Source organism: Cydia amplana, chromosome 9 (assembly GCF_948474715.1).
Source record: "Cydia amplana chromosome 9, ilCydAmpl1.1, whole genome shotgun sequence".
In the NCBI taxonomy this organism is placed as follows: Eukaryota; Metazoa; Arthropoda; class Insecta; order Lepidoptera; family Tortricidae; genus Cydia; species Cydia amplana.
Window position 1 is genome coordinate 14,399,063 of NC_086077.1, and position 16,613 is coordinate 14,415,675.

General features: G+C 37.9%; 1 protein-coding gene across 1 annotated transcript in view; it reads left to right on the top strand.

Moving 5' to 3' along the window:
- The window catches only part of LOC134651208 (ras-related C3 botulinum toxin substrate 2), a 49,599-nt gene extending 34,056 nt beyond the window's left edge, over positions 1-15,543 (top strand). Inside the window, exons 2-6 of the mRNA XM_063506277.1 lie at positions 6,112-6,183; positions 7,237-7,417; positions 12,994-13,128; positions 13,776-13,933; positions 15,226-15,543. Coding sequence (XP_063362347.1) covers positions 6,112-6,183; positions 7,237-7,417; positions 12,994-13,128; positions 13,776-13,931 — 544 coding nt within the window. The 3' untranslated portion in view covers positions 13,932-13,933; positions 15,226-15,543. The remainder of the gene's footprint in view (positions 1-6,111; positions 6,184-7,236; positions 7,418-12,993; positions 13,129-13,775; positions 13,934-15,225) is intronic.
- Positions 15,544-16,613: the final 1,070 nt, after the last annotated feature.

Below are 16,613 nucleotides of genomic sequence, written 5' to 3' on the forward strand. Positions count from 1 at the left end.
AAACCGACCTTTTTTAATCACCATTTTGTGGTAAAGATAATCCACAAATGTTTTCGATATTATGTGTTAATGTTATCTTGCTGAAGCTTTTGATTAAAGTTGATCCACGGTTACCACAACTAGTGTAACATGTGCTTAGTCAGGTCGTCGCTCCACCTGACCCTACTGCAGTTTGCACCGTGGCCCACTTCGCTGCGTCCGCGCAGTCGATGATCCTTCGCTCAAGAGATAGCCAGGGTTGCCACAACTAGTTCGCACTGTGACATGCGTAGCTGCGTCTGCGCAGTCGATGATCCTTCACGTCCCTTCAAGAGATAGCCAGGGTTGCCACGACTAGGTTACATGTCCCGAGTAGGGTCATCGCTTCAACTGACCCTACTGCAGTTTGCGCCCTGGCCCACTTCGCTGCGTCCGCGCAGTCGATGATCCTTCGCTAAGAGGTAGCTACTAAACTAGTGTAATATGTGCCAAGTGAGGTCATCGCTCCACCTGACCCTACGCTTCAGTTTGCGCCGTGGCTCACTACGATGTGTCCGTGCATTTGATTATTCTTCGCTCAAGAGATACGACTGATACGAGTAATAGTCAGGGTTGCGAATATTGTAAAAGATTTTGACGATAGAGAGCGCAAAACTCTCAAAGTGAAACTAAAGAATTATCGTTGTGAGTGTTACAGTTAGAGTCTGTGCGGAAAGAGAAGAGTCGTAAAATGTATTGGGCCCCATACATTCCACGACTCTTCTTTCCACACAGACTCTACAGTGTCGTTTACACTGTAGAGTCTGTGTGGAAAGAGAAACGATCGTCGGAAACGATATAATCTGGTTCATCCAACGCTTTTAGATGACCCATTAAAATAATAAGCTCATTACGTAATAGAAAACTCCAAGATTATTTGCAAAACAAAATCTAAATCTTATGCCATAAGGTATACGGTTGAAAACCAAAATAGCCTCATTAGAAATCGGTCACCGTATTATTAAAGCTGGCGAAATAACGCGTAAATGGACAATAAAACAGCAATAACACATTTACACGAAGCGTCGTAAAAATATATGCTCCGAATATACTTTTACGAGTGCAAATAAATATTAAGTCGTCGATAAGGAGTGGCAACCCTGTATCACGACAGGATGCGTCGTAGCCGATACTACCGTCCTGAACGAAAAGGTATTATGTATCGTATCTTGGAAAAGGGACCTTAGGGTGTAATGGAACATCATAATAATCTTAAGTCCACTTTTACTTTCAAACCCGCATGGAGTTAGGATGTTTTGGAATAACACGAATCTTACGAGGACGAGGGTAGAATATTACACCGAATGTACTGGTCCTTACTCCGGGAACACGTATCGCACGGCACTTGTATATAATTGAGTGTGTATGAGTTTTCTTTTTCCTTGAAGTTTTTAAAGAAAAATCTTATTTTTGATTTACAAGACCAATGTTTTTTTTAAACTATAAAAACATAAAAATTACTAATGAAAATATATAATATTTTGTTAGTGGTTATTTTTATATTTGTTATTGGTAATTTAATTTTTATTTCTAAGCATAAGCATTTATTAATTATTTTATTAAGTTTAGAATTTATAGTTTTAAGAGTTTTTTTATTTATATTGATAGTTTTGAGATTTATGTATTGTAATATATATATATTAGTAGTATTTTTAATCGGGACAAGGTGGGAAGACTACAATGGAAGCAGTTAGGCAGAGTAATTATCAAGTAAAACGTTTAATGGCTCCTCTACACGATGGGCCAGCGCCGGCCACTCCAAGGGACGCAGCCATGCGGTAGAATGAGATAGCAATATCACTTGCTCCCTCTAACGCAAAAATGCGTCCCTTGGAGTGGCCGGCGCTGGCCCATCGTGTAGAGGAGCCATAAAACATTGTAACGCGACTACGGATTTTTATAATATAATCCTTATAAACTCTCTGTGGAAAGAGAAGAGTCGTGGAATGTATAGGGCCCAATACATTCCACGACTCTTCTCTTTCCGAACAGAATCTAGACTCTAGAGCCTCTTCTTTTTTGGAATTTGGTTAAGAAGGTCGTCTAGCTATAAAAAAGCGAGATATAAATGCGATTGACATTTCGAGAATGAAGGCGAGAGATTAAACGAGATGCAATATTTATCTAAATCGCTACCTCAAGGTAGCGACATCAATGGAGGGTAGACATCAATGTCTCGGTGGTTAAATAGTTGGTACTTAAACACTTACCAGTTGTTTAATGGATGGTTGATGGTTATTACCAGGAACACATTAAAAAGGCAGTGCCGACTAAATGAAAAATCTTGATAACACTCAGACGAGACGTTGACGTGACATGAAACATGATAAATCCCCGCGATTTCCGGGAACCACTGTTCGGTAGCATTTTGTTACCGTCAAACTGTCCGTTTAAATTGCTCAGCTCTAACATGGCAACATCGGTAACTTGCCGTTTATGGTCATTGTATTGCCGATTACGGCATGGATAGCTATATTATGTAGCCCTAGTGAATAAGGAGTACTAGTCTCGGGCAGCGCAGTTGTAAGAGGGCGTACAAGGTCCACGTAACACTTATGCCCTTTTAGACCTAAGCTGCGCGAGACTTGTACCCTTTTTCACTAGGGCCACAAATATATACGCGAGCGCGAGCGAGTCGTGTTTCTGGCCGAACACTTCGCTCATGCTCCTGCGGGCATGTTGGTAAAAACTCAATATCATGCCCCGACATGATCGACAGCAGTTAGTGTTTACAATTTGCTTATGCTACCGTCGTTGCTGACGTGTTGCGATGGCATGATCGAGTATTAAGAATATGCCGCTGCTAGTGCTGCTAATCCTGACGCTGTCATTTTTCTAATTGCGGCCCGAAAACTGCCTCCGACGGCATCCTTGAGCATTTATATGATAACTGATAAGTACCGATATACCTGCTCTGCTCACTGTCCTATCCACAGCAGCAAAGTGTAAACTACATCGCACACTGGTTCGACTCGCCCATTCACTGTAAACAATAGAATGACACCCCTTGTGCGAAGAATGTCCCGTCTGAAATAACTCTGAATGAATGGATTGTCCCCCGTCGAGATTGGCGGTCACCCGTGCTAATTTCGGTTCGCAGTGTCCAGTTGTTTATCAATGAGATTCTCGTACAATCCCGGGGTACATAATTAGACCAAAAGATGTAAAGTTCATACGTTTTACCGTACTTTACTGGTCATTCTATCAGGTCGTTTGCTAACTCAGAAGTCAATTGATATTATGATGTTATAAGTATAGTTAATTAATTAATTTGATACTCAGTGTTAAAGGTACAAAGCAATTTATAATAATCTATGTACGTGCGCACGTGTAATAGCGAAACAGCTATCACTCGATCGATTTGAAGTGCGTTTGACCCCAGACGTGCCTAGAGAAAGTGCATAATGTCTCCTTTTCGGATTATGATAGGTATTCATAATTGCGACCTGATGATCGCTATTGGCTTTGTATGAAGTGCTTAGTGGGAGAAACATAATCGACGACCACCCATGGCGTGGGAAAGATGTCAATTTTCACGGGATTACATCTTCATACTATTCTGTCGACTGTCACTTTCAGCTTCGGCTTCTTAACAATAGAAAAAATGACTCAAAAGTCGCAAAGCATTCCACTGGGTTCAATATCACGAAATTTATCTACATACCTACAAGTTTTGTCCTAAATCCTTTTGTTTTATGATGCAATTTAAATTGTGATAAAAATTATATAATCAATAGGTTTTATTTAATTTATTTACAAACATTATGTATAAAGTTTTACTCAACACATGCTTCACTTGCGGATTCAATTATTATGAACAACAGATAACCACTAGATAGTAACATTACATAAAGTAAACGTGCCTTCCGTTGGCTCTCAGTTTATCTGCTTATTCTCTGCTCACTTTCTTTTCCTGTTGTATAATGACGTGATCGATATTGTCACCAGTTACAAAACTTTCACGACAGATAACTCAATTATAATCACACAATTATAGTCAATAGCAATAATACTATATACTGCAGTTCTGGTGTATATAAAAAACTTGTAACAGATGTACTCAGACATAGTAACAATATGTAATATCTAGTGAAATGAAGCAAAATGCAAAATGTACTATTTAATGTATTACTATGTATTACTTCATATAACTTATGTAACGTAATGCTGCATGCGCTGTTAACTATTAAGCGTTAAATATTTAATTTTATGATGTATAAACTTAATGTAATAACAACCTTTTCCTTGTCAATGCCTCCCGGAGCCTTAAGCTCTAGAGGTATAAGCTCCGAATAATCAAAGTACTTACCTAATTGTAATAAGTGGTGAACGGTGTTGGTCACACATACTGTATATAGTGTTAAAAATACTTTATATTTAAGCCTTTCTTGTAGTGACTGTTTGTTTACCTAAATAAATTAAAAAAAAAAAAAAAATACTAAGACATTGGCGGAAAGGTCTCCGCATTTCAAATTTCTAAAAGATTTATTTTTAATAATTCAACTGGAAAACTCTCTTGTAATGCATGTTTAGTCATGTCACTTGGTATAGGTATAGGGCGTGTTTTAGAACAAATAAGTTAGGGGCAAATTTGAATCAAGGAGGGAATTTGTATAATATATGTACCAAGTAATTTATTAGATATCTAGACAGATCTAGTCTTGTCACGTAAAGATCTACAACATGTTGTCCGTATGTGGCAGTTGTCTGCTGGTTAACATAGAAAACTGATTAGACGGGTCTTTTTATTGACTTGAATTGATTTGCCACACGTTTGCATCGACAAACGAAAACAAACTTTAACACTATTGGCACAAGCTGCATTAGCGATTTTTTATTGTAACAAATCTGGTTTGGGCCACCATTTCACCAGCAGACTGTCTGGCTGACAATGACATGAAAGAAAAATGTTGTAGTCTTCGTAAAGAGAAGAGTCGTGTAATATAAGGGGACCAATACATTCTATGACTCTCTTTCCGCACAGACTATATATAATGTTTAGACGGAATGAAAAAGCTGAATGAAGTAGCGAACGAAATGTGTAAAATGCAATGCAAATACTTACTATTGAAGCTTCAATCGCATTTGACGACTGATTTAAAACAAAAGAAGTACGAATCATTTTTAAACATGCCATAAGTAGTACCTAACTGCTCTAGAGAAAACTAACGTCTCTAAAAATGTTGGAAGCAAATTGTGTCACATATTGTTATCTGCGAAGTTTGGGAAAAAAAAAATCCTGAAATACTTCGGCAACTATGTTGCTTTTGAGTTGACTCCTCATACCCTCACCGTGTATAAAATACACCTTTGTAGGTAACTTTGCACGGGGGCGGTAGGTATTTCCTTTGTGCAGTTGCACTGCATAATATTGCATCTCAAGGAACTCCCTTGGCAACGGAGGCTAATTATATTAAAATATCACGTTGTAGATCAGGTACCGCTTCTCTAGGGTGGTTTATGATAATTTCTTATAAATATTATAATAACTAGTTAGGCATTATCTTCATCAAGTTGTGCTAGCTTGATCAAATAGGTAGTTAATACTCAAACCTTTTTTCAAAATTCAAATCTTAAATAAGAAACTGCAAGGAAATCGATGGTTATGTTGTGTCATTTTATGATTTAGAAAGAACCTAGCCGACTTGGTTCTTAAATAATGTTAAGTACCTGTATATTTTATTTTAACGAATGATTTCGTATTGCCCTTTTATTAATCTTTTTGCCGAATTCATCTTACAATTATTACATCCGTACATCTAGTTACTTCATACAAACGTTATATCTTTTAAATTGTACATATTTCGTAAAAATACTTGATTCTGACATATCAATAATTAGCTTCGACGAATAGCTAAATTTATTGTGCAGTAGAATTAAGTGCAGTGGAAGATGGACAAAATTTTAGAAACTTACTATAACGCTCTGTTGTATTATGTGTATTCCTAAAGGATTGCTGTAGACGTACGGACGGACGTGCTGTAGTGTATTCTTATTATTCTCCAGGTCAACCGCTGATAATATTATTCAGTGCTCCAGTTCCAAGCATTTGCGTTTGCCCCGGTTTTTAATATATTCCTCTTTTGTCCGCAGAGCCGTCGGTAAAACATGCCTGCTCATCAGTTACACGACAAACGCCTTCCCCGGAGAATACATACCAACAGTGTAAGTATGCATGGTATTTATAAAAACATAGTAATGTAGTCTTCTTCTTCAACCTAGCGTTTTCCCGGCCTACTCTATCTTCTCCACTTTTCCCGATCTTCGGCATATTCAGGTGTGAGATTGTTCTCTTCCATGTCGGCTATCACGACGACCAGGGGCCCGTTTCTCAAAAGCTTGTAACTACTTGTAACTTTCTAACAACAGCTGTCAAACAGTGACATCCGCTTGTATTAGGTAAAGTTACAAGCTTTTGAGAAATAGGCCCCAGCCATTCTTCCAGCCAGATAAACATACTACCGTAGTAACTGTAAAATTAGAACGAAACATGGTGTTATTCTGTTTAAAACTGATGACTTTTAATTAGTAATTGACTAGGCCTTGTAAAGGTGGGCTTTACCTTTTAACCTTGTCGTTTCTTAATACACTTTCTATTCGCAACTATAAGACAGTAGCGTCTGGCAATTGACAAAGCGGTAGATACTTTTGTCTAACAACGGCAAATATTAGCACCTCGATCTCCAGCGTTGAGTCGATAAGAAGGAACTCTTCGAAATGGTGGGTTATCATTATCAGTTTCATGGTATAGAGAGGGCCTGGAAACTTTAAAATACCCCACAGCATAGGTAAGATATAAACAAAATATGTACCCATTTGAACCGTGTTAGAAGTGTATGAAAGAACCACTAGTTACAGTATTTTTCTTGTACGCAGAGCCGATCTTAACCCATATTTATAATAATTACAGCCTACATAGTAAACCGATCCATTGTTCGCTGAAGTACTTATTAGCCTGATTAAACGGTGAACAATGACTAACTGTAAATGATAACGACTGCCACTAATCGGTCATTAAAATTTGACGCATACATAATGCAACTTGCCCTTGCGTTTTAATTACTTTATTAATTTTATTTATAGACTAGACACGTGTACTATATTTATTTGTGTCAACAAACCACCCCAATCCAAAGTTCGCTGCTAATTTTCAGGCTGGATCAGGTTAAGATAATTTCATTTCGAACCATACTAATCAAAATACGCGTACAATTTCAGATTCGACAACTACTCAGCCAATGTGATGGTAGATGGCAAACCGATCAACCTGGGACTCTGGGATACGGCGGGTCAGGAGGACTACGACAGACTCCGACCGCTCTCCTACCCACAGACGGATGTGTTCCTCATATGCTTCTCGCTCGTCAACCCCGCCTCCTTCGAGAACGTGCGCGCTAAGGTAACCAACATTCTGACACAGCTACGACAGGCCCCGACCTCTCCTACCCGCAGGCGGACGTCTTCCTCATATACTTCTCGCTCGTCAACCCCGCCTCCTTTGTGAACGTGCGCGCTAAGGCAACCAAAATCCTGACACGGCTACGGCAGACCCCGACCTTATCCACAGACCGACGTACTCCTCATATGCTTCTCGCTCGTCAACCCCGCCTCCTTTGAGAACGTGCGCGCTAAGGTAACCAACATCCTGACACGACTACGGCAGACCCCGACGTCCCCGACCAACTTGCGCACTATTAGATAACCAACATCCTGACACGGCTAGTCGGCTATGCTCCAGGTGCAAATGGTTCGTTGAGTTAAAACTAGATCTTTTCAAAATATTGTTAAACTAGCTTTTGCCCGCGACTTCGTCTGCGTGGAATAAGTAATTTGGGTACCTTACTTTTTAAACAAATCTGCTTTTTATTCATCCATATTTTCATCCCTAAATTGGTCCACTCTATAAATTTCCACCCCATTTTTTACACCCTTAAGGGATGATTTCGGGAATTAAAACTATTCTATATCCTTCCCAACAGCTCAAACTATCCGCACACCAAGTTTCATCTAAATCGGTTCAACGGTTATTGATTCCCCATACAAATTTCCACCCCCCTTTTCATCCTCTTGAGGGGTGAGTTCTGGGATAAAAAGTATCCTATGTCCTTTCCCGGAACTCAAAGTGTCTGTATACCAAATTTCAACTAAATCGGTTCAGCGGTTTAAGCGTGAAGAGGTAACAGATAGACAGACAGACACACTTTCGCATTTATAACAATAGTATATGGATTTTAGTGAAATATTTGTATTCGTATTGTGCATAATATGTACTCTTGTATGTTGACATTTGTCCTCAATTCTGCCCTAACCCTTTCATCGTAAGAGCGCAATTTTCCACATACTGTATTGTAAATCGTACTTCGTGTATGCATAAAATATTAGTGTGTCGTTAACTCTGCTCAGTTTTCAAAACTTATGCAACGAACAACGGTTAAAACGAGCACTAAATAATAACGAAAATATTTAAACTGTAATGTAAATATTGGTGACGTCGTAAAAACGGGACTACTGACGTTTTTTTAACATTAGTCATTAAATTACCAATCATTTATTTATTTCAGTACCTAAACGGTAAATGTGTGTTTGACCCCAGACGTGCCTAGAGAAAGTGCATAATGTCTCCTTTTCGGATTATGATAGGTATTCATAATTGCGACCTGATGATCGCTATTGGCTTTGTATGAAGTGCTTAGTGGGAGAAACATAATCGACGACCACCCATGGCGTGGGAAAGATGTCAATTTTCACGGGATTACATCTTCATACTATTCTGTCGACTGTCACTTTCAGCTTCGGCTTCTTAACAATAGAAAAAATGACTCAAAAGTCGCAAAGCATTCCACTGGGTTCAATATCACGAAATTTATCTACATACCTACAAGTTTTGTCCTAAATCCTTTTGTTTTATGATGCAATTTAAATTGTGATAAAAATTATATAATCAATAGGTTTTATTTAATTTATTTACAAACATTATGTATAAAGTTTTACTCAACACATGCTTCACTTGCGGATTCAATTATTATGAACAACAGATAACCACTAGATAGTAACATTACATAAAGTAAACGTGCCTTCCGTTGGCTCTCAGTTTATCTGCTTATTCTCTGCTCACTTTCTTTTCCTGTTGTATAATGACGTGATCGATATTGTCACCAGTTACAAAACTTTCACGACAGATAACTCAATTATAATCACACAATTATAGTCAATAGCAATAATACTAAGACATTGGCGGAAAGGTCTCCGCATTTCAAATTTCTAAAAGATTTATTTTTAATAATTCAACTGGAAAACTCTCTTGTAATGCATGTTTAGTCATGTCACTTGGTATAGGTATAGGGCGTGTTTTAGAACAAATAAGTTAGGGGCAAATTTGAATCAAGGAGGGAATTTGTATAATATATGTACCAAGTAATTTATTAGATATCTAGACAGATCTAGTCTTGTCACGTAAAGATCTACAACATGTTGTCCGTATGTGGCAGTTGTCTGCTGGTTAACATAGAAAACTGATTAGACGGGTCTTTTTATTGACTTGAATTGATTTGCCACACGTTTGCATCGACAAACGAAAACAAACTTTAACACTATTGGCACAAGCTGCATTAGCGATTTTTTATTGTAACAAATCTGGTTTGGGCCACCATTTCACCAGCAGACTGTCTGGCTGACAATGACATGAAAGAAAAATGTTGTAGTCTTCGTAAAGAGAAGAGTCGTGTAATATAAGGGGACCAATACATTCTATGACTCTCTTTCCGCACAGACTATATATCAGGGATCGGAACCGGTTTTTTGCAAAAACTTAGAAACAACCATATTTTTCGAATTATTTTATACTCGACATGTAGGACTCAGTTGTGTTTTTAGGTTACGACTTCGTATTATTAGATTGCCCAATTAGAAATGAAGTAATTAGCAAAGAACGAAAAAATACCGTTTCCGTTCCCATACAAAAAATACCGGTATCCGATCCCTGCTATATATAATGTTTAGACGGAATGAAAAAGCTGAATGAAGTAGCGAACGAAATGTGTAAAATGCAATGCAAATACTTACTATTGAAGCTTCAATCGCATTTGACGACTGATTTAAAACAAAAGAAGTACGAATCATTTTTAAACATGCCATAAGTAGTACCTAACTGCTCTAGAGAAAACTAACGTCTCTAAAAATGTTGGAAGCAAATTGTGTCACATATTGTTATCTGCGAAGTTTGGGAAAAAAAAAAATCCTGAAATACTTCGGCAACTATGTTGCTTTTGAGTTGACTCCTCATACCCTCACCGTGTATAAAATACACCTTTGTAGGTAACTTTGCACGGGGGCGGTAGGTATTTCCTTTGTGCAGTTGCACTGCATAATATTGCATCTCAAGGAACTCCCTTGGCAACGGAGGCTAATTATATTAAAATATCACGTTGTAGATCAGGTACCGCTTCTCTAGGGTGGTTTATGATAATTTCTTATAAATATTATAATACCCCCCCAACCAACTTGCGCACTATTAGATAACCAACATCCTGACACGGCTAGTCGGCTATGCTCCAGGTGCAAATGGTTCGTTGAGTTAAAACTAGATCTTTTCAAAATATTGTTAAACTAGCTTTTGCCCGCGACTTCGTCTGCGTGGAATAAGTAATTTGGGTACCTTACTTTTTAAACAAATCTGCTTTTTATTCATCCATATTTTCATCCCTAAATTGGTCCACTCTATAAATTTCCACCCCATTTTTTACACCCTTAAGGGATGATTTCGGGAATTAAAACTATTCTATATCCTTCCCAACAGCTCAAACTATCCGCACACCAAGTTTCATCTAAATCGGTTCAACGGTTATTGATTCCCCATACAAATTTCCACCCCCCTTTTCATCCTCTTGAGGGGTGAGTTCTGGGATAAAAAGTATCCTATGTCCTTTCCCGGAACTCAAAGTGTCTGTATACCAAATTTCAACTAAATCGGTTCAGCGGTTTAAGCGTGAAGAGGTAACAGATAGACAGACAGACACACTTTCGCATTTATAACAATAGTATATGGATTTTAGTGAAATATTTGTATTCGTATTGTGCATAATATGTACTCTTGTATGTTGACATTTGTCCTCAATTCTGCCCTAACCCTTTCATCGTAAGAGCGCAATTTTCCACATACTGTATTGTAAATCGTACTTCGTGTATGCATAAAATATTAGTGTGTCGTTAACTCTGCTCAGTTTTCAAAACTTATGCAACGAACAACGGTTAAAACGAGCACTAAATAATAACGAAAATATTTAAACTGTAATGTAAATATTGGTGACGTCGTAAAAACGGGACTACTGACGTTTTTTTAACATTAGTCATTAAATTACCAATCATTTATTTATTTCAGTACCTAAACGGTAAATGTGTGTGATATGGTTAATCTGTGGTCAAAGCATTTAAGTTGTCTTTACTGGTTTTAATTTAATAAAATAATATAAGTAAAGCGTCAACGAGTCATGAATCACTGCTTCCTCAACCTCATTGAAAGAATGATTCATAATCAGGGATCGGATACCGGTATTTTTTGTATGGGAACGGAAACGGTATTTTTTCGTTCTTTGCTAATTACTTCATTTCTAATTGAGCAGTCTAATAATACGAAGTCGTAACCTAAAAACACAACTGAGTCCTACATTTCGAGTATAAAATAATTCGAAAAATTTGGTTATTTCTAAGTTTTTGCAAAAAACCGGTTCCGATCCCTGTTCATAATACCTATCTGAAGTAGAAATTGATTCCATGACGCATAAGTCAGATCTGATCTGAAGTTGATCTTTATATTTCTGCTGAGACGAACAGATTATCTTAATGTTGCATCGTTTTATGACGGATCGTAAAACACTACAATGCTCAAAATACAAGGAGCATTAAGTGAGAAACAATAAATGCTTCTGTATTACGTAAATGTTAATCGAGAATAAGAATAAGAATAAGAATAAGAATAATATTTATTAAAAGAAAAACCTTATTAATAATACATAATGTCCAGTGGCCCCCACACTAGGCTATGCCTGTCACGTGGTGGCCGGAATCGAAATTCGTAAAGTGAAGGTAAAGAACCAAGGACTAATCTAATAGAAGGTAATGAAAGTAATAGTTACAGAAATTAAGCAATTCAAAGAATAAGGAAAAAAAAAGGAAAGAAAAAATTGTGTCTGTGTGCGCGTGTGTGTGTGTGTGTGTGTGTGTGTGTGTGTGTGTGTGTGTGTGACTATCAAAACATTAAACATTTGTAGCTTCTAATGAACCAACTACTCATGGATGTTGAGTTACACGAATTTTACGAAACTAAATAGGTAATCAGAAAAAAAACTGTTCTTAGTCTTATCAAGTGAAATAAATTTTAACACCTTTGTTTAGTGGCCTGTTACTAGAATTGGTAAAACGGACCCTTATCATCAACTCGTTGTCTTGTCTGTCCGTCTGTCACATTATATACGTTCGAACGCAGCAGTGTGAATATTTTATAGTTTTATTCGGAAGTAGCAGCATATTTTATTGCCTTGCCGTACTTTTAGATTAGTTCCTTGTAAGCAAAAACAAACTTTAATTACTTCCTTTAATAGTTATACCTAATTACTTTGCTCGCTTGTTGATCTGAAAAGAAAATAAATGTATTTAACATTTGACGCCATAAACATAAAGACATACAAACATTAAAAAATTGGCCGCAGAAATGTTTTTGTTCGATATAATGCCATCTCCAGCCTATGTACGAACCACTGATGGGTCCAAGCCTCCTCATAACAAAATGGTTTGATCTATAGTCCATTCGCTAGCCTATGAATTGATATGGATTATGGATGGAGCTCCGTATGGATTTAGGGCGTCAGATTTCTTAGATTTTTTTCGCAAATGATTCGTGAATCGATTCGACAGGTCACGATGTTTTCCTTTCCTATTACTAGCTACCAGTGATGTCTAACGATACTTTTTCTGTTCCAGTGGTTCCCAGAAGTGAGGCATCACTGCCCGTCAACGCCCATCATCCTGGTCGGCACCAAGCTCGACCTGCGCGAGGACAAGGACACCATCGAAAAGCTTAAGGACAAGAAACTCGCGCCCATCACCTACCCGCAGGTATATTGTTATGGCGTTATTCATAAACGGCTGCTAACTTAATCAGTTGATGATCGTCGTTTGTCCCTATCTGTCGTTATGTCATAGAGAGGGAGAAACGATGATCATCAGCTGATTAACTTAGCAGACGTTTATGAAAAAGGGGGGTTAGTTTTTTATTAGACCTTGGTCTTCGGTTGACGCCGTACGAGGCAACTGAAGGATTTAATGTTCCATTCTCTTTCCCTTTTATCCTGACATTTTCGAACCGCTTAGATTCTGGAACACGCTACGGGAGGGCATGGCCTAACTAATGGAATAGTGGGAATGAGAACCGAGTACCCGCAAAGGCCGAAAGCCAAGCTCCGCGTAGGGCCGAAGTTTCGTAGCTGAGTGCGGCTCGCTTCTTTGCGAGGCTGAAGGCCAAATGTCAAATCTCCCCGCCAATTGAGAGTTTTCCTCGCCTATAACATTTTATGGCCGTAGTTCTGCTATATTGCTTAGTTTTTAAGTCTAAATTTAAGGTTTATCTGTAAAAATGTATTACACTATCTGTTATCTCTACCATTTCATGTGATTTTGAATAAAAAATATGTCTATGTCTATATTTCTTCACCGTTCTATAGACGGTTTAACCAGTTCTGAAATCCTAATGTTTTGTGTTGCAGGGCCTAAGTATGTCTAAGGAGATCAACGCCGTGAAGTACCTGGAGTGCAGCGCGCTGACACAGAAAGGGCTCAAGACCGTGTTCGACGAGGCCATCCGCGCCGTGCTGTGCCCCGTGCCGCCCGTCAAGAAGAGGCGCGCCTGTAGCCTGCTGTAGAGGTGGGCAATACTGACAGATAAATTGGGGAATTATCTATGAAAAGGGACCTTATTGTCGATGGCGCTTACGCCGCACAGCGTCGCGCGGCATTGTATTTATATCGGCGCATCGTTAATAATGGCGTAAGCGCCATCGACAATAAGGTCCCTTTTCATAGATAACGTCACATTTATAGAAAGGATTCCGCCTAGAGTTGCCATATGTCAGGATTTTCCCCGACATGTCAGGATTGTTGGTCCTTTGTCAGGATTACGGAGGGATTGGAGCCAGGGTTTTTTTTTAAATCTCAACCGCTAGAAGTTAATTAACTTACAGAAATATTTATAGAAAGGATTTCGCCTAGGTTTGCCATATGTCAGGATGTGCGACATGTCAGGATTGTTGGTCCTTTGTCAGGATTACGGAGGGATTGGAGCCAGGGTTTTTTTTTGAAATCTCAACCGCTAGAAGTTAATTAACTTACAGAAATATTTATAGAAAGGATTTCGCCTAGGTTTGCCATATGTCAGGATGTGCGACATGTCAGGATTGTTGGTCCTTTCTCGGGATTCCGGGGTGGCTTGGCAAGTGTCAGGGTTTTTTTTTTGAAATCTCAATTAACCATTAGAAGTTAACTAAAGTTTTGGAATTGGGCAGAGTAAAGGGAAAGTTAATGTAGCTACAGCATAATGGTGGCACGTATGAAACAAAGCGACATTTTAGACTCATTTCTGTCTCAACAGAATTTGCTCTATTTTCACATCCGATGGTTAATGGGTTAATGATATTATATTATAACATTGAGGTATATATATACAAGAGACGACATCTCGAACAAAATGTTTCCGCACCTCAGAGAAGTGCATGCACTTCTTTTCTTTTAATACGTCACCGCACCGACCACTGACGAGATGCCACACATGTATACAGAAAATTTAAAAAAAAATTAAAAATTAAAAAATGCCTTCGTGCGTGTTAAAAAGTTGCAACAATAGCACAAGAAAATATAATAAAAGGGATGGAATAACATTTAACCGGTAAGCAATGGAATAACTGTTGATTTACTATTATTTAGTTTTCAAAGTAAATGTTTGGTCGTAGAAAAAGTATTGTATGCAACGTTGTTTAACTGAGTCAAAAAATACTCGTGGCGTCTTTATTAACAATTTTCGGCTTCGCATGCATGCATGCACTTCTCTGAGGTCAGGAAACATTTTGTTCGAGATGTCGTCTCTTGTTATATACCTCAATGTATTATAATAATTATAATTATTGATCTTGAGAATATTTAACATATGAATTTTTTTTTCAGATTCGCATAGACAGCGGTGCCAGTGTGCAGTGTGCGACCAGCATGGCTTCTGCAGCGCGACGGTCGCGTCGCTCGACACAAGTGCTGTATATAAAGTGGACTGCAATACGCATACATACATGTTAGTTTACTGTTAACGCATACTAATGTAACGTGGGTCGGTGTGTGTCATCCCTATAATATATAACGGTTTTTATGAATTCGGAACAACTCACTATTGGGTGCTTTACTCTTGACGCGTTCTTTGCTTTACATTAAAAGTTACATTCCTACATTTGTTAATGAATTGCTTCGGTACAAATTGTTTCATGGATTTACGTTTGGAATTGTTAAATTGTTTTGTTAGGCAGAGATTATATTTTTCGACGGTTTACTTTTGTTCTGGCCTGTTTCAACGTAGTGGGTATAAGTACAGTATTCGTTAAGAAGTTAACATTTGTATTCATTGTGTATTAAAGTAGTTAAAAATTAATCAAATGACTTCCATTAAAGCTAATCTAACTAATATACTATATTTAACCTTTGGACAATCCAATGATCTACGGCACGGTTTTATAAACCTTCCTTAGATTTCATATCGTTCTGAAATAGAAAGCGTGTGCTATAATATGAAAAGTAAAAACTATTATCAGTCATATGACTTTTTTTACTACTAAGGGAAATATATGCTATCAAAACATGTTGCCAAAACGACTCAAACATGAAGTTTACCTCTAGAAATTAATTTTACGTGTCTTAAATGTTTATAAAACCGAGCCTACAACTTCAACAGTTTTTATTACAGACAGACAGACACAAACTAGTGATATTTGGTAACTGTTCCGCTAACTATGTGATTAAGTACATGTTAAGTTAGTTTGATGGAAGTCAGTTCGAAGCACTCTCGTGTGACATACGTTAGATACATATCGTTGGAACTGCGTAGCTAGATGTAAATGTATCCTACTGCCGACTTATAGCTGTTAAAAAATTACGTGTTTTTTTGCATTTACTGTTGAAACAAAGAAAATGCGACGGGCAGATACCGAAGTGAACCCGTAAGTCTTAGCCAGTTTTGTATAGTACACTAGCGACCCGCCCCGGCTCCGCACGGGTTAACAAATTATACATAAACCTTCCTCTTGAATCACTCTATGTGTTAAAAAAAACCGCATCAAAACCCCTTGCGTAGTTTTAAAGATCTAAGCATACATACAGACAGACAGACAGCGGGAAGCGACTTTGTTTTATACTATGTAGTGATTACAATTGAACTTTCAACCAAGTTGCTTTAAAATTGTGTTGAATTTCTACACTAAAGTTCTAATATTGTTAAAATTTGTATCAACTCTAAATAAAAGAAATATGCAAAAGGTTTAAATTGGGATAATCTTCAATCTATCCACTAA